This window comes from Phallusia mammillata, chromosome 1, assembly GCF_965637545.1.
Source record: "Phallusia mammillata chromosome 1, kaPhaMamm4.hap1.1, whole genome shotgun sequence".
Lineage (NCBI taxonomy): Eukaryota > Metazoa > Chordata > Ascidiacea > Phlebobranchia > Ascidiidae > Phallusia > Phallusia mammillata.
This window is the reverse complement of record NC_137252.1, coordinates 28,779,228-28,800,307: the sequence shown is the minus strand read 5'-3', so window position 1 is coordinate 28,800,307 and position 21,080 is coordinate 28,779,228. Positions and strand designations below refer to the sequence as shown.

The window sequence follows — 21,080 nt, the reverse complement described above, 5'->3', positions numbered from 1 at the left end:
CTTAATATGAATGCCAGAGGAATTTGCGCGAATTTCACCCTTTAAACTAGAGATGTACCGAATATTCGGTTTGCCGAATTTATTCGGCCGAATCGATCACTTTTGCAAAGATTCGGTTTCGGCCGAATAATTTGTTGCGATTCGGCCGAAACCGAATCTTTTACGAACACAAATTTAAAGCGTTAAACGTGTCTTTTCTGCTTATTAAGGTCCATGCAATCTTTCAAAAGCCCAAACATAACGAAAATTGCGTCAATGTTTATCTTTTTCAACACATTATCGTTTTTCCCACGGTAGTCAAAAAATTAGTAATTTATTGGCAGGTGCCAATCATGCTTAAGGCAATTTTAAACCCCACAGAACTGAAATAAGGACGAAACACAACTATTTTGCACTGGCTGCCTGGTAGATAAACATTTTTTCACGTCAAACGCGTAGCGTACGACTTCGCGTGACGTCATAAATGATTCGGTTGATTCGGCCGAATTTATTCGGCAAAACCGCCGAATATTCGGTTTCGGCCGAATCAAAATTTAGCCGATTCGGTACATCACTACTTTAAACATGTAGTGTTGATTTGTAAAAGCAGACAAACATTGTAGGGCACTATAGACACTTATATCGTGCATTAATATTATTTTAAGAGCGAGCTTTTTTAGACGCAATACAAACAGTAAACATAGGGGGAAAGGTTACAGACTATATAGCAGGAACATTTCTTTTTAACTTACGTACAAGTTAATATTAATACACACCCTAAGAAAGCTTATAGCGAAATGCGAAAGAGAACATTTCATTACCGTTTGTCATAAAATTGCTGACTAAAGGAATTGCCCCACTTTGAATTTTACCGGCTCATACCACAGACAGTATTAACAAGTAGATAAGTAATACAAAAGAGTAGGCTATTCGATATGAAAATTCATTATTCACGTTTGTTTGTCATTGAAAGTGCAGCAGTATTTAGGTTGACGAACAACAATGAAGGTTGTTCATGCTCTACTGGTTTTGCTGGTTCTTGTTTTTCACGCACCTTTGCCAAGCTTGACTCTGTCCTGTCTGCCATGTGGTGAATATCCATGCCCCACAATAACATGCAAAGGGGGCAAAGTCCTTGACGTTTGCGGGTAAGAAGAATAGTTTCTTAGAAATAGAAAGAAACAGATATGTGTTAAAAGTAAATTAATTTCACAAAAAAAAAACTTACGTATGCACTAACACAGTGGTTCTCAAACTTATACTGATTGTGTACCACCTGCAGACATGGGGTCGAATACAGGCGTCCTGTATTCGAATACTTTACGAATACCTGCATGACTGTATTCGAATTCGTGAATACTTTGGTAATTTTTGAGTGACAGCAATTCGAATGGTATTCGAATAAAACGAGTCAAGTATTTGTATTCATGAATTGTTGACCAAACTACAATGACAAGTAATTCGAATACTATTCGATTAAACCAAGGCATGTATTCGTATTCATGAATTCTACGCACTTTTTGAAGTTCGGCAATTCGAATTGTATTCGAATAATGCGAGTCAAATATTCGTATTCACGAATTGTTTCGTAATGTTAAGGTGGCAGCAATTCGAATTGTATTCGAATAAAACGTGTCAAGTATTAGTATTCATGAATAGTTGACCAAAAAACAACAACGTGTAATTCGAATACTATTCGAATAAACCCCAAGCGTGTATTCATATTCATGAATACTTCGTCCTTTGTGAGATGTAGCAATTCGAATTGTATTCGAATTAGTAGTTCTAGTTATTTGTATTCACGAATTGTTCATTTGTTGTGAGAAGCAAACAATTCGAATAGCATTCGAATGCACCAATTCGGATATTTGTAGTTGCGGAAAATAAAAGAAAAAGGCGCCCCGAAACTTAAAAGGTATTCGATCAAAAGGTAACATGGGTTTATGAATTGCAAATTTATTGGTAAAAATGTAAACCAACGAGCTTTTTGTTGCCACATTAGCTTGACTGATTTAAGTCTCCGTTATATAAATTTCACCAAATTTACATGAGATGTTTTCTTCATGAACACGCTACACCTGTCATGTGCTGAGAACAACCCAATGTTGCAAGCTTTGTAACACAATTTCATTTATGTAACGTCACAATTAAACTTCTATGTGTCATTGTTTCGTAACATGAACGAAAACTTGTCAAAACAGGTCACCTTCACTGCCAATTTGAATTGTATTCGAATCTATTTGGCAAAAATGTGTAGCAAAATATTCTCGACTACTCCTAATCTAGAGGTATTTGACAATTCGAATTGTTCGAACAATTCGATCGAATTGTATTCATAAAAATGTAGTCATGTATTCGAATTTATGTATCTTACGTTGCCAAAGGCTGACAACAATTCGAATTGTATTCGTAAAAATGTAGTCATGTATTCGATTTTGAAAATTGTTACGTAACCACTGGCTGACAACAATTCGAATGGTATTCGTACAAATGTAGTCATGTATTCGATTTTACGAATTGTTACCTTGTCAAAGGCCGACAACAACTCGAATTGTATTCGTAAAAAATATCGTGTATTCGAATTCGCAAATTCTTAGGTTGGCAAAAACCTACAACAATTCGAATTGTATTCGAATAAATTTACCCAAGCTATTGTATTCGTGAATTGTTGGTTCAAAAGATAACATCAACTATTCGAATTGTATTCATGTACCATCGAACGAAAGCCAAAATCATTCGAATACAGCACGAAGGTAGCAAAACCTGTATTCGAATGCATTCGAATACGAATGACGAATACGAATTGCCCCATGTCTGACCACCTGTCGACTTTTTCTATCGCTGTGTACCATCTAAATCTTGTTTAGCCTACATGGATAGACCAAAAGTTCTTCTTGACTACACTAGCTTATTTATGAAACCAGCGTGTTAGCGATTCCTAAAAAACGTCCTGTACATTGGTTCTGTTAAAAACTTGGCTGATCACTTAGGTTAGTTGAGCAGCAATTCTGGATGTGACCTGAATTAGGTTTAGAAGAAAGCTATTGGCGTACCACCTGAAAAGCCCTGACGTACCATTTGTGGTACGTGTACCACAGTTTGAGAACCACTGTTCTTACACAACCTTTTAGGAATTGAATAGTTATAGTTTATAATTATACCACGTATGTCTCTCAATAGCAATAGCTGTTAAAATGTTTGTATAAGTAGGTGTTGAACAAGTGTTCATATGGTGTCTTTTTTAATTCTATTAGGTGTTGTGACGCCTGTGCGAAGATAAGGGGAGAGAGATGTGGTGGTCCATTTGGAATTGATGGCCAATGCGACAAAGGCCTGCTGTGTGACAAAGACCCTGACGACTTTAACGCATCCGGTATTTGCATCAGTAAGTTAACTTTTTTATTAGTCTATGTTGAACTGTTGTAGCCCGATTGTTTAAAAAATGGGTGTTGTATAAAAAACCCTATAAATGTCACAATAAAGCGTTGAGCAAATAATGGTCGGCAAATTTAGTTTTTTTAGAAGTTTCCAAAACACATTTCATGAAAACTTAGTTCTGTAAAAAGCGACAAATAATAAACAATCAGAAGTTGACACACATAGCCTACTATGGTAAATAAGTAAACATTTTACACTTTCAGGTGAGTGCCCATGTACTTCTAAGCAGTATTGCAAAGACCTGCTAGATTGGAAGCAAGAGTTTGAGAAATGGAAAGAAGAGAAGAAAAAGTGCAACTGGCACGGTTCTAATGGTTAACTCCTAATCGATTTGCGTTTTGTGATTAACGAATGAATTTACCGCCTAACATGTTTACTACGTATTAACTTGGGTAGAACCCTTAAAAAATAAAACTCTCTCAAGTAGTTAAGTTTTTGCAACAAATGAATTTTCCAATCATGTAAATAATCAAATGATTTTGTGTAACACACAAGTCGGGCAAAATAAATCTTCCAATAGTCCCGTTAGTGACACCGATTCTGCAGCGATTTTTAAACAAAATATTTTTGAAAAAAAGCACTAAATTTTTTTTGTTAATTTAACGAAGTGCCCCGGTACTTCAAAACAGAGTTCCAAAGACTTGCTTAATTGTCTGCAAGAGTTCAACAAATCAATAACAAAAAATACCTAAACAATCATTAAAGCGAAACTAAGCTTTCTATGAACATGGTTAAAAACCGACACCGAGTCAGAATATTGTTCAGGAATTAACTAGTTGAATCGCAACCAACCATGTTATATTGCTACTATTTACTTGCCCGTAGTTTTATATGAAATGTTAGTCTAAATGTTTAGTTGTCTCACTATGGCAATCTGAGAGGCTGCCTTTTAGAGGCACATAGTCAGTACTAATTTTTTAAACACGGGTTGTTCCACGTGGCCATTCTGTTCGGGTGCATCTAAAACAGGGGTGTCCAACCATTTGGCCCGCAGGAAGGTTATGAGTGGCCCGCGCGGCATTTTTCGAAATGACTTATATTATGAACTTTAACGCCTGCCCCATTTATGGCGATCTTACATTCCGAGGATTGGCATTTATTGTTTTGCTTTATTTCTTTGTTAATAGAGTAATACACAACTGTTCAAGTTACTTTTATTGCACCACAATGCATATTGTTACGCATCACAATTTCTGCATTGTTACGTCACAATCTTACTCTTGCTTCAAGAGTCAGTCAATATTTCTTGCTTCATTGTTGTACATCTGATATCAAACACTCGCGCAAAACGCATTCAGCAGTAAAATATCTTACGCACTCTGCAGTGATATAGATTATGCCAAATAAGAAACGAAAAGCAAGTAACGCTAACAGAATATACTAAGAAAAGTGGACATGTGGACAGCCATTTTAAGATTACAAATTAGCAGTAAACACTCAAGTGGCCCGCGCAATCATTCGTAAACCGTATGTGGCCCTTTGGCCAAAAAGGTTGGACACCCCTGATCTAAAATATACAGGATCGCTTGTCACTTGTGTTGCATGGTGCATTATTATCACCACTTGGTGCACCTTATATCGCTTGGTGCACTGTTATCAAAATCATCTGTATGGCCTACTTGACAGCTATTAGAAACCGACGAAAACTTTGTTGGTACATAATAAACGTTGGTAAAACTTATGTGGGTGGCAACCTTCCCTTTTCAAAACATGAAAATATGCATGAAGTTTAAAAATGCCTGGACAGCGTGAGCGAAGATTTATAGTTAATATGACTTTGTGGAAATGTACGATTTTAACTTTGTCATGCACACAAATCCCCACAGTCTGGGAAGCATAAGCAAACAACGGCCTAATGATTACAGTCGTTTAAAAATTATAAGTTGGTTGAGACAGCTATAAGACATTATCCTGGTGCGCCTGTAACTTCTCAAAAACCCACAATGAAACAACACATTGGGAAATTCAATTTAAAAGAAGCTTTGCCTGTTTTCTACATTGATATTTCAGCGTCTGTGTAGCGCAAAGGTTAAAATAGGGCGGTGTCACGAAAAGAATTGTGTTACCCATTAAAAAGACTTGGAGGTTTGATTCAATGGTAACCATCAGAGCAAGTATGTCAGGCAAAGTTTTGTGGTTGTGTCAATAGATGGAAGAAAATTATTTCGAGCTGTTGTTTTTCGAATCAGAATGATTCATCAGTTTGTATTCTTATATAAAGGGGTAAGTTTATTGCCAGAAGGATTTATTTTTTGATTTCGACCTTCAGACGTTTAGTGTTAAATTGTAAATGTACGCAAACGTTATATGTTTTTGGAAACTATATATTGTGCATCAATGTTCTTCTTGAATCGAGATTTTAAACATAAAACATAGTAAAGTAAAGCAAAGGGTTAGAAGAATGTATAGTGAATAAAATATCCATCAAATGCAGAGCGCTATTGATGGTGCTCGTTTTAGCATGTGGCTGCGTTTATCTTTCACCAAACAAAGTAGGCTACACCCAACTATAAATATGGAATATTCAATCATTAACTTTAAAGATTATTTTACATGAACTAACTTTTTCTTTGGATCATATTATATAAACTAAATAAACACCAAGCTACCTTTTAGGGCTCTTCGTTTGAGAACTACCGACATAAGTTGATGAATGACAATGAAGGCAGTTTATGTCTTACTGGTTTTGTTGGTTCTTGTTCTTCACGCACCTTTGCCAAGTTTGACTCTGTCTTGTCTGCCATGTGATAAATCTAAATGCCCTACATTAAACTGTAAAGGGGGTAAAGTACCTGGACTTTGTGGGTAAGAAATAATGTCACCAAGAGTGTGAAGCATAGTTTAACTTAAAAAAACATAAATCAAGCATTATAAAGCGTTTTTAAAGCTTATTTCACAAGAGTAGTCCTAATAACCTGTTTCGTGAATTGGTGTGTTGTAGTTCATTGCAACTTTGCATTTCAAAGCAGTCTCCTAACAGCCCTTCTTTATTAAAGTAGCCATTAAGATTTTTGCGCAATGTTTTTAAGGTGTTATATGTTTTTGCATTATACTAGATGTTGTCAAGCTTGTGCCAAGATTGAGGGGGAGAAGTGTGGAGGTCCATTCGGAATTGACGGCAAGTGCGACAAAGGCCTCGAGTGTGACAAAGATCCTGTCGATTATTACACATATGGTATTTGTGTCAGTAAGTAAAAAGTAGTTACTGCCATTCCTGTTACTTTATATCTAATTGTTATAGTCCAACCGTCTCGTATTGGGAAGTTCTGTTTGTGTAACTAATTGTCTCAAAATTATGCTTGGTAAGGGTAGTCACGTTTAAATCTATGCACACAAAAACTTCTACTGTTAAATAATATAAAACTAGAAATTGTGATTTAATAAACCAGCTAAATTAAAACCGTTTTATTACTAAAGTGTTTTCGCACTTGCAGAAGAATGTCCTATGAAGCGGTATTGCAAAGTGCTGCTTGAATGGAGACAAGAATTGGACAAATGGATCTACGAAAACAAAGAGTGCCAACAGAACAGGAACCAAAAGGCTGAACTGAATGTTGTGCAGTGACATGCAAATAAATAGAAACTGATCATATTACTATATCATACTATTTACCACGCTTATTAATCAATGATGTAACGTAACAAAACTTGTACCAAAAATAAAGTATGCAGTAAAGTCAGTTAGACGAAATGTGTAATTTGTTGATGTGGATTGGTGAATTTGACGACCCGCTTGCTTTTTCTGCTTGGTTAATCTGACTGGAAATATAGACATACATGCATATAAGCATTTTCTTATAACAGGCAATGCCCTTTTGTTAATTCACAAAATAAATGTTTTATTCGCCATGTTACAAATTTACGGTTGTCATGTGACGATGAAGGTAAGAGAAGTTTGTTTATTGATACAGGCTACTTTTAGTTGGTAACACCAATTAAAAGTTTTTGTGAACCAAGTTGTGATATTTCCTGCGCGTTACGGCAAAGCAAGGAATATTATTGCAACAAAAAATTAGTATTTCAAAATCCACGAAAATATTCCTTTTTTAATATGCGTTTCCCTTTTCAAAAAACAACAAGCATACTACGAAAAAAGCCTAATGAGGAAACTAGACATCATAGTAGCAGAGGTATTGATCAAGGGTTTAAATAAGTTATTTATGTTTTATATACGATGCAAGAACACGCAATGCAACTTACGACCAACAATGCAAGAACACGCAATGCAACCTACAACACACCACACCACAAACTAGCTGGAGAGTTTAATATTGCTGGAGCAAACAAAAGTGTTATCTTGTAGCGGAAGAGTTATTATCGATCTTTTTTCTCATTCATATCTTCATCCTCATTCTGTGTGCTTGCCTCCTCCACATCGCTCCGAGCATCCTTTTCTACCTTTCCCACGACCCACATCCGAACTGCCATCCTGATTATAATGCTCGCCCAGTATATGTGAAGAATCTGAAGCACTATGAGAAGACCGTTGAAGAAATAGTACGAAGGAAAAGGTTGAAACACATTAGTACTTTCTACTGCCGTGGTGTACAGAACAAAATAGGGATAAATGACAAGACGAGACACTATGAAGACAATAGCAAAGATAACGAAAGTTATGTCAGCCACTTTATCTCGTTTCGCGTAGGTAAGGCACTTTCCCGCTTCAAGGAAGATATCAGACACATCATGGACCGCCATCACTAATGTTCCGACACGTTGAAAGTTGACCAGGTAGGAGAAGCTGATCAAAAGTATAGTGGAGATGTGATGAATGATTTGGGCCACAAAATCATGCCTCTTGACGTCACGCATAATAGAAAATAACAGGGACACGTAGAATCCTCCTTCAAGCATGTAGTAAACGTAGACCGACTGCCAGTATTCTTGACGGGGGTAGCCTTTCCAGCAGTATATTGTCTCCCAGAACCAAGGCGAGCGCACAAGCATCGAGATTCCAAAACCAAATGTACATGAGTAGAAAAAGCACCTCCAACTAGCTTCTCCAAATTTGGTGCGCAAGTTGGGCCGATCTGCGTTTCTTCGTCTTCTGAACCACCGTTGAATGTTTCTTACACTCATACTTAAATCACTGGCAAGCTTGGTTGCTTTTTCATGCTCCAGCTCCTTGCATATGCCATACTGTTTTTCAAGTGTTGCATTATGTTCTGGCTTTTTATGCTTGGTATTAGGAATGCCCAATTCTGCAGACAGAGGATTTGCAATTCCCTTCATGAAAGCTAATCTGCATATCAGTAGTACGCAGGCAATCACAGGAAACATCAATAGGTCCGAAAGCTTGGGTTGGCCTGGCTGATTAGCTAGGTCTGCAAACGTCGTTCCATTTGGAAGCCAAAAGTCCTTGTCCGTTGCCCATTTCAAAAAACTACCCATAGTAAAATTTTACAGACCGCAAACGTTTAAAAAAGCTGAGGACAAACCAAAAAGCTCTTAGCAAGGATTGTTGACTAACATAACTAAACATATGCTACCAAATCCCACCCGTATTTAAACTGGTGCAATTTCAAATGGTCCAACTAACGATTTAAACTGGTGGGCGTATGATAGATAGTTTGGACTATAAAACTGGAAATTTTACCATTTCCTTAATAATCTTCCGTTGTGTTATGAAATGTACAAAACCAAAGGCACTAGTCTCGCTTAAACTCCGCTTATTTAATAGTCACTTATCCTGTCCTCTATTCTAATTCCACAAGTAAACCTAGAATTTTGTACATTTATGATTTACAAGGCGTTCTACGCAAAGCTTAAAGCATACGTGTATGGGAATTTTCAATTCAGAACGGGTTTTTCCTATTTCCTACTTAATACGGTTAAAGCTTTAACTAGCATAGGAAATATTGCCAAAGCGATTTGATTCGCGTAACGATGTCCCAGGTGCATTTCTGGTGACAGCATAACCAACATTATTGTAGAAATATTTTTACATAACTATTTAAATCCGCTTCAAAGAATACAGAAAGGCAAACAAGTATGGTAAACAAAGAACCCCAGCGGTTCCATTGTCAAATGTGTAAAGATTGAAAGCCATGTTTTGCTAACTTGCGCGATAGAGAACTGCCTTTCAAATGCTAGCACTCGTAAATCTTTGGCTAAATTTAGTAGTTCTCAAATTTTGTAGCTCCCAAATCTTACTTCAAATGACACTTTTATCACAATGATATAATTAGCCTGAACTTTTAGACGACATAATGCTTTCTTGTACAATAAATACTATTCGCTTTTAACACACTTTTAAGGCAACATTCTGCACAGCAGTGCAGTGATTGTGGCTGTTATAGTGTAGCTGTATTTCTCGATTTAGGTGTCATATACAAAACAGCACTAAATGTCTGAGTGGTATGTGATTGGGGGATTCAGTAGCTAATATGAGCGATGTAGATGCCATTGCCAACGAAACTGACATAACCCCTTCAAATAAATAGATTTGTTTCACAACTTGTGCATTGAAATACTTGTCTTTTTATCAGTTAAAAAATCTACTTTGAAAGTGCTAATAAAACCAACTATGGCTATTCGTTCTAGCCGTTGTGGCTCGGTAGACTAAACCGTTATTTAGTTGCTGCGGTTGCTGATACAAAGAAGTGGACCAGTCGGCGGCAAATGAAACCAAGCACCAAACACACAAGCTTTTATTCCGACAGGGAAAGTACCTGAAAGGTGATACGACGCTGAAATGCGTTCTATGTCGGTTTGGATTTGAATCATTGTTCACATGGCACTGGTTTAGGATCCACAACCTAAGTTATTTACCTGTGTTTTCAGTTCCAACAAGATCTCAGCCGTTTACGCCACATAACGTGTACTGAATCTCAATTAACATCAAAGTAAAGACATTTGACAGAAAGCAAATACTGCCAGGGACATTTTGACAGTTTGTTTTAGAAATCACTACAAAAGTTTGCATAAAAATTACCATTAAAACTGTGAAAACCTCCTTACTCTTAAGACAACGATGACTTACACTTGACTTTTGTACTGAAGCATTGCTTTACCCAAAGCTGCTTTTAATAAAAGTATGTCAGTAAACAAAACATTGCAGTGATTTTATAGCACGAACCTCTTCAGTGAACAAATAACGGCAAATAACGTACACGTACTGCACAAGCCTGTTACATAAAATCATAAATTTTTAAACAACTGGGAGGTTGCGTAGTAACACGTCTTTCGTGGTAAAAGCAAATTTTGCACGCTAGCGGAAATACAGTTATTTGACGCTTGTTGACGTTACATGTCGCGCATAGGTGACATTACCAGTGTATCGTGGTGTTTACAGGTATATAACATGCATGTACAACCTTTTCGTTATTTCGGGCTCTGTCAATTGTTTCATTAGCCTCCGCCTATATGTCCATTAAACTTTAAATATAACCAATTGCCACGTCCATAAACTTGATTAGTGAATACAATTTTTGTCTCTTTCTAAAAAAATATACCAGTTATCGAAGACATGCGCCTGTGCACAATCCGGTATACAAAGACCGAAATCGGTGTCCAAGACCGAATTGCGTCACACAGTATTTGCTCCTTATGTAGAGGAAGCATATGTTTTTAAAGTCCTGTCATATATGTACCCTGGTTAGTGGTTCCAAGTTAGTTTTGGTGTTTTTAAATATAGAGAAGTAAGTCGTATGATTCTATGATTGCCTTCGTGACAAACAAAGTTGCACCTTTATCAAAGTTCAAAACAGTGCTTAAAACAAAAAGTGCACAGTTTTTGTGACTCAAATCGCGTGCAAACCATATTTTAAAGCAAGTCAAGTCTTTAGTAAAACGTTTTAAAATCCTGGTGTGTATGTGTAAAACGTATAAGCCAGCGCTTCAACGTATCAAAACGACATTTTTTTGCGTTTCCTCTTGTCGTTGTGACGTAGGTTAGGAATCAATTTAAGTTTTTTTTTTCGTAATATTACATCAAAGGGGAGTGAAAAGAATGTTATTAATTCTGATTCCTTCTTCCACGCGTAATTCGCTTGTGGTTACGCACTGCGTATGCTCGCCCACACAATATATATAGAACAATGACAAATTTCGCTCGAAGCAATCATCTGACATTTCTGGAAGCTATAAAGTGGTTTAGGTCATTTTGGGCGCATCACAGTTTTGCGGGAAGGTTAAGCTCTTTGGGTCACTTGTCAAATACTCTTACTGTCGTTGAGGTATATATGCCCACACTAATAACCCAAGAGGAACTTAACAAACTGTAATTATGTTGAATTCAAATGTGTATTTGTTTTGTTATTTTCGTTTCGTGTTTGCTCGACGTAATTACACACTTAGCGGTCGTATTCAGAAAAATTATACACTCGGCGTTTTTCTTGGGTTTTGGCCGAAAGAATACAAAACTGTTTCATAACATTGAAAATCCAGAGAATCGGGACCGTCAAATTTCAACATAACCTTTCCTATGCGTTTGACGAAAAAATGCAAATAAAGCCTCGTTAAATCGAAACTAATCCCCAAAATAAGCTAGGTTGTCTGAAGTCACTGCTACTCATCACCAAAAATGCCTTTGTAAATCATAGCAATTTAGTTTATTTGGGGAAATAGCTTGTTGAGTGTGTGAGATCGCCACGATCAGAATCACCATTATTTGTGGTTTTGTTAATTTCAACTCGATTTTCTAACATCATGTTATAAACTAGCGCTGTAGAATGCTTGGTGACCGACTGATTCGGTATTGCGCTTTCAATGGGCCTGGCGTACTGTGAACTAGCAGTGTAGGTTGGAAAATACTGTCCATATATACTTGATTGCACTTTAGCCAACGTCGTAATAATATTTTATACATTGTGTTGTTAGTTAGTAAAATCAGTATTCATGTTTACAGGCTACATATAAATTAACACAAAATGTTTTTTTAAAAAGATTGTGGAAAATGTAATCCCAACACAAGGCACTTTAAAAACAGCAATTTCACTTACATGTGACATCAGCTTGTAAATCTTGCGCATTGTCAAACGCCTAATGCCCCAAGGTTATTGCAAGAATGTCAGATTCTATTCTACAAACCTTGAAAGCCTATATCATAGCGCATATCCCAAACCACAAAAACGAAAATGTAGGCACGATCAAGATGAAAACAGTGTATACATAGGTTTCACATCTTTGAGCACCATAATCCCTTAGGGGTTATTTATAATTATGATGTGTCCAGTTATCCAAAAAGCAGTTATATTTATCATGTTTTCAAGTTGTCTTTGATAGAGCATTATCCCAGTTTCGCATACATTGTCACATTTCAAAAGTCAAGCCTTCATACCCCGAGGTGTAGCCGTTATCAGACTGGCATATAAAAAAATCCCGCTAGATTTTACGGGTAAACAATTTCTCGCTTCCAACAAATTGACGCTATCAGTTGCGCGACGAGTCGACGCGCACGCAAAAGTTCCGACAAAGTTTAGGTATTTATAAAAGCAACAATAGAAGCACGGCACATTTACAGGTTCTGCGCCCACGGCGAACAAGAACATTTTGTTTGATGTCAATGATATTTTGTGTCGTAAAGCAAGGCGTATATGAGCAAGATAACGACATAATAACGCTCTGCGCCGGGTGGGCAATGACCACAGCAGCGGCTAGAGGTAGTGCCGTTGGCGTCCTCCGATTTATAATGGATAAGAAGATTGGTGAAAGGCTGAGAACGAGCAGTTCGTGTTTCGAGGTTCAGGCAGGTCGCAATTCTTTCCTTTTCCGTAATTGAGATTGTAACTTGTTGCAAAGGGCTACAGCGGATGTCAATTTTGGTTGCTGTTTTAGCAATATCTCATAAATTTCACAAAGGGATCGAAAGAAAGAAACAATAAGGTTGTGTTGACAAGAAATTTAGAAATTAGTCTTCGAATAAAAATCAGATCTTGTGAGATTTTTTTGGCCCATATCCGATATTGTTCGCGACTGTAATATTAGATGCAAAAATACCTAGCTTGATAAGGTTCTGGTTTACAGTACAGAAATATGTACAATTAGTGGTTGTAATATATTCGAGAGGTATTTTTTATCAACTAGATTTATCTCTTTGCTTTATAAAGATCTTGGATGTTTGAAAAAGTGATTCGAGAATTTTGAAATAGGTATATCTGCAATAAATTTAAGTTTGGCACTCTGCAGACCACGCCTTCGCCTTATTTCGAAGAGCAAGTGTTCGAGTGCATTCGCAAATGCTATGTGCGGTCACGTCACCGACTGTCACCGAAGGGCATAGTTAGACAGTTGAGCCCGATTCAACCTGGCTAAAAGCCGCTGCAAAGTAAACAGACGAGAAAGCGATCGTAAACAAAGTCAAGATCGGATCTTATTAGTTGCAAATTGTTCTGTGCAGGTCGTGGTAGGAATTAAGCAGTGATGAATCGGACAAATCAAAAAATGTCCTTATTGATGCTGCTCGTTGTAGCTCTGGTGTCTCTGCATACAACGGAAGCTCAAACCTGTGGTGCTTGTGACCCGGGATCTTGCACCCCGCCAACAGACTGTATAAACTCAATAGTCAAGGATTCGTGCGGGTGAGCAGACATTAAAAAAGTCTAAAGTCAAATTTTTCAATCTGTTGTCAAATGCGACTGTTGTCTCCATCTGGAGGACTGAGTCCGTGGTGACTTGTGATTTACAATACTACACACAGTTCATAGGATGAACAAAGAATACGATATTATTAATTATCCTGGACATTAGACTTTTTCCTTTACGTTTTTACCAAATAATATTAAACTATACATTGTGCAAAATTTAGAGGACCTTCTTGAGCTCTGTATCGGCAATGTTTTTTTGGGGGGCCGATAGCTTTTCAACAAAGTAGAATTTAAGAAAAAAACAAATAGTGTTTAGGGGATATCATACAGAAACGCTTGTCCTATAAGCAGTGGCGCAAATCCATAATAAGTATAGTGGGTGAGGAAGACTTTGCAACTTGAAAGAATATTTTTTGTGTGTACGAAGTCATCGCAATATGAAAAACATGACATTACAACAGCCAAAAGAGCGTTTAAAAGATGGTTGCTTAGTTGCTAAAGACGTGGAGTAACAAACCGAAAGAAAATGCAGAACATTTTTTCGAAACCTTTTCGTATGATATGCTTGCAAATCGGTCCAAAAATGACAGTCAAAAATATAAAATGATAGTAAAAAGCCGGTGTACACAAAAATTGCGAAAAAGTGGGAAAACTTCCCTCTTTAAAAAGTTGTAATTGTGCTTCTCAGCATAAATCATCTACCACCTTTATATCAATCGAGATTAGCATGGCACTGACAACACAAACTAACTACGATGCGTTCTTGGACGATTTGCACACAAACCACATAGTAGCGATGTAATGGGTTTTGGCTCGGTTTAACTTGCAGCGAGAAAAGACCAAGTAAACACTTTCAAATAAATAACCAAAAGGGATTACAAACGAACATTTCTGTCATGATTAGAATTATTGCCAGCTAATCGTAATTGTCCAGATCCACGTTAAAGCGATTTTAAATTAAACAATCGTACTATCTGATGACGAATTTCATACTAGTAAGACTTATTCACCTCCAGTGTTTTCTTTAAGGTGTTTTGGGGGACCGTTTCAAATTTCTCCAGCGGTTTCCCAAAATTTGGACTTATGGCTATTTTTTGCAAATATGGCTATTTTTGGTATTTAAATGAACACTTGCGGTCTCTTAAAACTACTTAGCGGTCACCCAAACCAAACCTTAAAAAAACCCTGTTCACCTCACACGAAGTTGCAACTGTTGATGATAAATTTGCATATTATTTCAATACTTATCGTTTTATCCTATAACAATGGGTGAAACTACTAACACAAAAACTCACAGCACGCAGGTTTGCTAAATTCCGGTAGGTGGCGTACTCAAACATTTTAAATGCAGTTTGCGTAAAGGGCAGGAACTTGGCCGAACGGTCTGGCGCGCCTGACCCATATACAGACATAAAAAAAACCTGATCGGGATTCGTCCCCGGGAGAGTCCTGGGTTCGAACCCCGTGAAAAAAAAAAAAAAAAAAAATGCTGACGCTTAGGGCGATTAGGGTTAGTCTCAGATTTCATAATAATAATCACAATAAATTTAACCTAAAAACCTGGTTGTTTTATGTTAAATTTAGTACCAAACCTTATCCCAGTTATACTGCTTTTTAAATAGCTGCGCTTTTTTTCGCGCTCCATCGGTATTTAGCAAACCGTATGTGCTGTGAGTTCCTGTGTCAGTAGCTCTCCCATACCAATGTTGTAACATTTCGAGTTGGGCGAAGAGCATAGACTTTTGTTGCAGTAAAGTATGTGATAACACAGTTGTTCGAAAGGCTTCCAAATTAATTTATAAACTGTAGCTGCCAGGCATAATAATAAATTTATAGAGCTATTCTGCCAATTGTAGTTTTATACTGACGTTTCGACGTCCTAAACAAGTCGCCTTCATCAGGGTAAATTTGCTTCCAAATGCGGTTTAAAATTTTGCACTACTTAAAACATATTTACATCAGTTTAATCAAAAATTAAAGCAATACAATTACTAATTTGCTTACAGTACGAAAGCGCAAGGGCAATGTTATGTTTGCAACAGGGTATTTTTGACATTGATTATTTTTGTCAAAAACATGCATTTGCTATTACAAAACCACACACAAGGGTGTTGCGCATCCATTTGTAAATCTCCATCTTGTGGTTGTGCGTTTTATCAGATTATATTGTGGTAAATCAACTGAAGTTGGTCGTAGCAAGCCTGTTGAAAATCTCAACTAAAGCCACAATGTCCAAATCAACTCAAGTGAACCATTTTAACTCACACGCCTTAGGCAATATCAGCAAACTTTATTCTTTGATTTGAGATTGTGTGTATTTTAAATTCTTAGCTTCGAAATTGGGTTACTATTTTGCCGCAAATGTTGACGATTTTGACTGTATTTTGATATAAGTATAAAGTTATAAAAAAACATGTTTTTATTGAAATCTATTGTCTATAGCCTGGTTGCTTTTTATAAATGCAGGAGGTTTAGGTTACGTAAAGTAAACGACAGGACCATATAAAAATGTTGGATATCAACCTTTTCCACATGGTATTTAACAATACCATTTTAAAGTTTGTTTTGTCCCTGTATCACTTGCAGTGAATACAAAGGTTTCAAACTAATCTATTACTGTTTTTTAGGTGTTGCGACGTGTGCGCAAAGCAACTCAGAGAAGCATGTGGTTTTGGTATAGGAGTTTGCGAACCAGAACTCAGTTGTGAAGTCGACGAATCGCAGCCAGTTGGACCACCTGGGACAACACCACAATACATTTGCGTTTGTAAGTTGAACGTTTGTCATAAAATACTGTTTGGTAGGATTTCCCTATACCAACCGAATTCGGTTTCAATCGGCAGATAGGAACTCTTCATTGTGGATTTACTTCATTTTGGTTTCATTAAAACGAGCTTAATAATAAACTGACTCAACTTGAAAAATCTTAATCTCGGAAGTTACTGTACTTTGATGATGCAAAAACAGCCTAAATAAGAAACTGACTTCGTGTGTAAAAACTAAGCACTAAAATGCATTTTTTTTCAGTGATACCACCGACAGGTAAGATTTGAATTCACACAAAATCTTGTGTTGAAACAATTTGCTTCCCGTTTATTTGCCAGATTAGATACAATAACCTGTTGCCCTAAAGCGATTCAATTCACGAAAAATCATGTTCATCAATAAGCTACCCACGACCGTATACCATGTCAAACTCCTAAACAGTACCAATAGCGAAGTCACACGATGTTTTGGTGACAAAAGGCAATAATTAATAGCACGCGGTTTTAAAACACGAAATTTGAGGTTTTGGAGGGCAATTAAAAAGCACGCGCTTTAATTGCCAATTTAAGATGTCTATCAATCAACACTAGAACGACTATAGGAGTTTGTAGACGAAAAAGTAATGTAGATTTTACTTATTCTCACCAGACTTTGCCATCCAGTTCTAAGCAAGTCGGATTACTGACTGCAAATTTGCGTTAGTAACACAAATTACTCGGAACGTGAAAGTAAAAGTTATTTATGTCCGGTCCGCGATAAAATTTATGTTTTTAAAACGGACCGCAGTAAAACAATTGCCGACCCTGGTATTAAAAGGTTACCTATTTACAAACACAATAAGTCATAGGCCCTTTATATTTTGTCTGTAGAACAGTAAAACGGGACAACAAACTTTAATTAGTATAGGGCCACAAACGGAAATCCTATTTTGTTGTAGTATTTTTGAAAATTATGTGCAATTGGATTGTTTAAACGCAAGCGCAGCAACGCATACCTTTGCTTGCATCTGGTTTTCTTGTGGTTTTTATCCGCCTCGAAGCAATCGGCTTACGTGAAGTTTGTGCAGCAAATATGCCGCACATTGTGTACAAGCACATCACCTCTGTGAAGATTCATTGGATTGCGGCTTTGCATCGCGCCGGGGCATGTCGCCCTAGGCGTCCCCGAGCCTGCGTTAGCAAATTGCAGCGTCGTCGTTTAGTTGAGATATCGCTTCGTGGGTTAGTTTTTAGGATGACTCACCATCATGCCTCGTATCAGGATCAACGGTTAAGACTCATACCCATAATTTTAACATTAACAAAACACTGATGTATATCGCATTGACTGTATTCCATTCATTTGCTTGTTTGTTTTCAATACAAGTTGGCGATTTAGGCTTGCGCTTTTCTGTGTAAACTGACAATGCATTAACTATCACAATTGTCTGCTGGAAGAGTAATGGCACATTTATTTCGAAAATATTCACTAATCACCAAAAATTGTTCACAAACATGTTTCAATATTTTGAACAAATGTGTTTTTCTTTTTAATAACTTAAGTAATGTGGACACAACTAGCGTTATTATCGTAAATTAAAACATTAACAAAATCTGTTTAGCACCAGCTTCTGCGGAACCCGCGACGGCAGTAACAGGTAAAATGTAATAAATCAAGAAAGAATATTATTTAATAAAATGCTAGTGTGTGCAGGTTTTTTTTAAGGTTTGGTTTGGGTGACCGCTAAGTAGTTTTAAGAGACCGCAAGTGTTTCATTTAAATACCAAAAACTGTAGTTGTAGTTGCAAGTCCAAATTTTGGGAAACCGCTGGAGAAATTTGCACCTTAAAAAACACTGCTAGTGTGCCAGGTTTGGTGTTAGATTTGTCTCATTCAATGTCAATGAAAACAAAAACATTTTTAGGCCATTGTATTCGATATGATGTTATGCTTATTATCGAATTCTACAGTTTCTACGAGTTCTAATGTTATCGTTTTTATTTTGCAGCTCCTCCTCCTACTACGCCGGCAGTCGGTACGTTTTGTATTTTTATGTCAAACAATTAACTATTTTTTACCTAAAAAGATAACATTAGGTCCATGTCCAAATCGACATTTTTACAAATCTGACAATCTTTGCACTTTGTACAAAAACGCAAAAGATCAAACCATATCGGTTTAAAATCACATGTACGTTATTCAATCATCAATATCGGGTTTGCGATGCTTTGGCTGTTTAGTAAGCGCTTGTGTAATAAATACCAATGATGAATCATTCACGCAGCACAGTACCACGAACCTACTAATAAGTTCCTGGAACTGGTGATACTTTTAGGTTCAAAATATCAAACTTACTATGTTCTTGTATTAAGCATGAACTGTGTTCCGGGGGGCACGGGCGTAGATTCACAAGAAACACCCACTAAAAGTCATTTTCACTTTAACTTTATTCCTAAATTTAATCGACTATTTCACATGCTATTTGTTTATAGTTAGGTTTATCACACTCGTTTACTCTATTAGAACTGTTTAAGGCCAAAATTAATACCCCATTCCAAAACGAGATTGCTATCTACATTTTAAGGGGGGCACGGTCTACGAAAGGCTGAGAACCACTGATGTAGGCTATAACACATTATTACAGCGTTGTACTTTTAGACATTTTCAGGTATTAATTTTCTTTGACATTGGTGTGCAACAAGTAGAAAAGACTGCAACTTTACAGAAGACCTAACGACAGTCATATTATCAACGTGTTTTACACTTTGTAGATGCGTGCACTCAAATTAGCGAAGATTGGAAAGCGTCGTATAACAAATGGACGGACCTGGTGAACAACTGGGAAATGGAATACAAAGCATGGCAAGAAAAAAACAAACAAGCCCCCTGAAGCAAAAACAAAATGTATTCAAGCCTTCCAGCAACCGTTTCAGCAAAGTTGCAAAATGGGACCAGATCCTCTATAACACATTCTAACATAGTTGATGCTATACTAACTTAAACATCGAATTTTCTACATATGATATTGTTCATGTTGTTGCTTGCCAGATTTTTGTATTTAACATGTGACAGAATACGTCACTTGACAAAGTAATCGTAAGGTCACACATAATCGTCACGTTTTATGCTTCACAATTTGTGTTACGCCCTCTTTTCAGGGCCCTTACGTGGTTTTGCTTCGCCGTTGCAGGATGTTATAGCACTACATAACATTACCAAATGCAAATGTCACCAATGCTTTTCGGGTTTTATTAGAATATTTTGCTACATGTCAGCACTATCAACCTAATTCGGCCCCATTGACTTATGTTTCAAGAATGCATATTTTAGAAAACATTTTAGAAAAACAAACATTTTTAAAACCTGATCCCTAACTATTTTAGTTATACAGCAAACGTTTAAAATGTCCCCCTTCGCATAATGTCAACATATTGCGATTTCACTGCACAGCATTATGCACCTGTCTGCCCTGGCGCCACATAGCGCTGTGAATATTGCAGTGTTCGTATGCTGGTATATTAAAGAACCAACAGCATTCCGAGTCTCAAAATTCCTCTTGAACTTGATCTTATAAGCAGGGAGTCGAACTGGAACTGAACCCGAACCCGCGAACCGGTTTGAGCGGTTAATTTCATTAAACCCGAACCGAACCCGAACCGCTAATTACGATTTTCGAAAAACCCGAACCGGAGTTGAACTGTATATTTTGTTCGGCGTTGGACCCGAACCGGAACCGAACCAGTAAAAGATGCAGCCTGTTTTATATTTGGTGATTTTTTCAAAACAGCGCACTGAAGAATACACGAGATAACACTTACAGGGCGTTTCAAAAATAACAGTGCACGGGCAAAATTCTTTGGATTTTGATAAGGCCAGGCACATGATGGGTAGAATTAAATTAAAACGAATCAAAAATTTGAACCGGTTTAAAAACCGCAAACTAGTTCGGACCGGATAATTTGCCCGAACCGGAACAAAACCCGAACCCGAAAATATACATTTATAAAAACCTGAACCGAACCCGAACCCTTAAAAACAAAACCAAGTGAACCCGAACCGAACCTGAACCCATATGACAAGCGGTTCGACTCCCTGCTTATAAGTGTGAATTGTGTGGCAACGTACACCGACGATGGTGGTAATGTTGTAAAACAAGCACGAACAGAAGTTTAAGAGAGAGTATGCTAGATGTTTGTAGCATTATAAGGTTAAGAGCTTGTGATCTTGTTTAGGCCGTTTGACAAGAGCTACAGCACATCAAAAACCGCAAGCGCGTAGCGTGCATTTTTGTTCAAAATATTGGAAGCTTTGTTTTGCACGTCACGTTGTAAGTAGTGCATCGAAATGTAGGTCTTAAGCCAAAAAACAATCAAAGAATTTGATTAAACGAGA

General features: G+C 37.2%; 2 protein-coding genes and 1 pseudogene across 5 annotated transcripts; 2 read left to right on the top strand and 1 right to left on the bottom strand.

Annotated features, from left to right (window-relative positions):
* Positions 1-957: 957 nt before the first annotated feature.
* Positions 958-3,850, top strand: LOC145209178 (uncharacterized). The gene is made up of 3 exons (XM_080079438.1): positions 958-1,127; positions 3,234-3,364; positions 3,621-3,850. Exons 1-3 carry the CDS (start codon positions 982-984, stop codon positions 3,734-3,736), a joined length of 393 nt encoding a protein of 130 aa, XP_079935564.1. The 5' UTR covers positions 958-981; the 3' UTR covers positions 3,737-3,850.
* A 3,593-nt stretch (positions 3,851-7,443) lies between these two features.
* On the bottom strand, positions 7,444-9,022 carry LOC145231505 (ceramide synthase 4 pseudogene; annotated as a pseudogene).
* A 4,552-nt stretch (positions 9,023-13,574) lies between these two features.
* Positions 13,575-20,223, top strand: LOC145228816 (insulin-like growth factor-binding protein-related protein 1). 4 transcript variants are annotated; one of them, XM_080094019.1, is made up of 6 exons: positions 13,575-13,937; positions 16,571-16,710; positions 16,971-16,985; positions 18,310-18,345; positions 18,700-18,723; positions 19,460-20,223. In XM_080094019.1, exons 1-6 carry the CDS (start codon positions 13,780-13,782, stop codon positions 19,576-19,578), a joined length of 492 nt encoding a protein of 163 aa, XP_079950145.1. In that variant the 5' UTR covers positions 13,575-13,779; the 3' UTR covers positions 19,579-20,223. The 4 variants fall into 4 exon arrangements, with proteins under 4 accessions (XP_079950145.1, XP_079950138.1, XP_079950160.1 ...); XM_080094012.1 differs by having other exon boundaries at positions 13,583-13,937; positions 18,697-18,723; XM_080094034.1 differs by lacking the exon at positions 16,971-16,985 and having other exon boundaries at positions 13,588-13,937.
* The last annotated feature ends 857 nt before the right edge of the window (positions 20,224-21,080 follow it).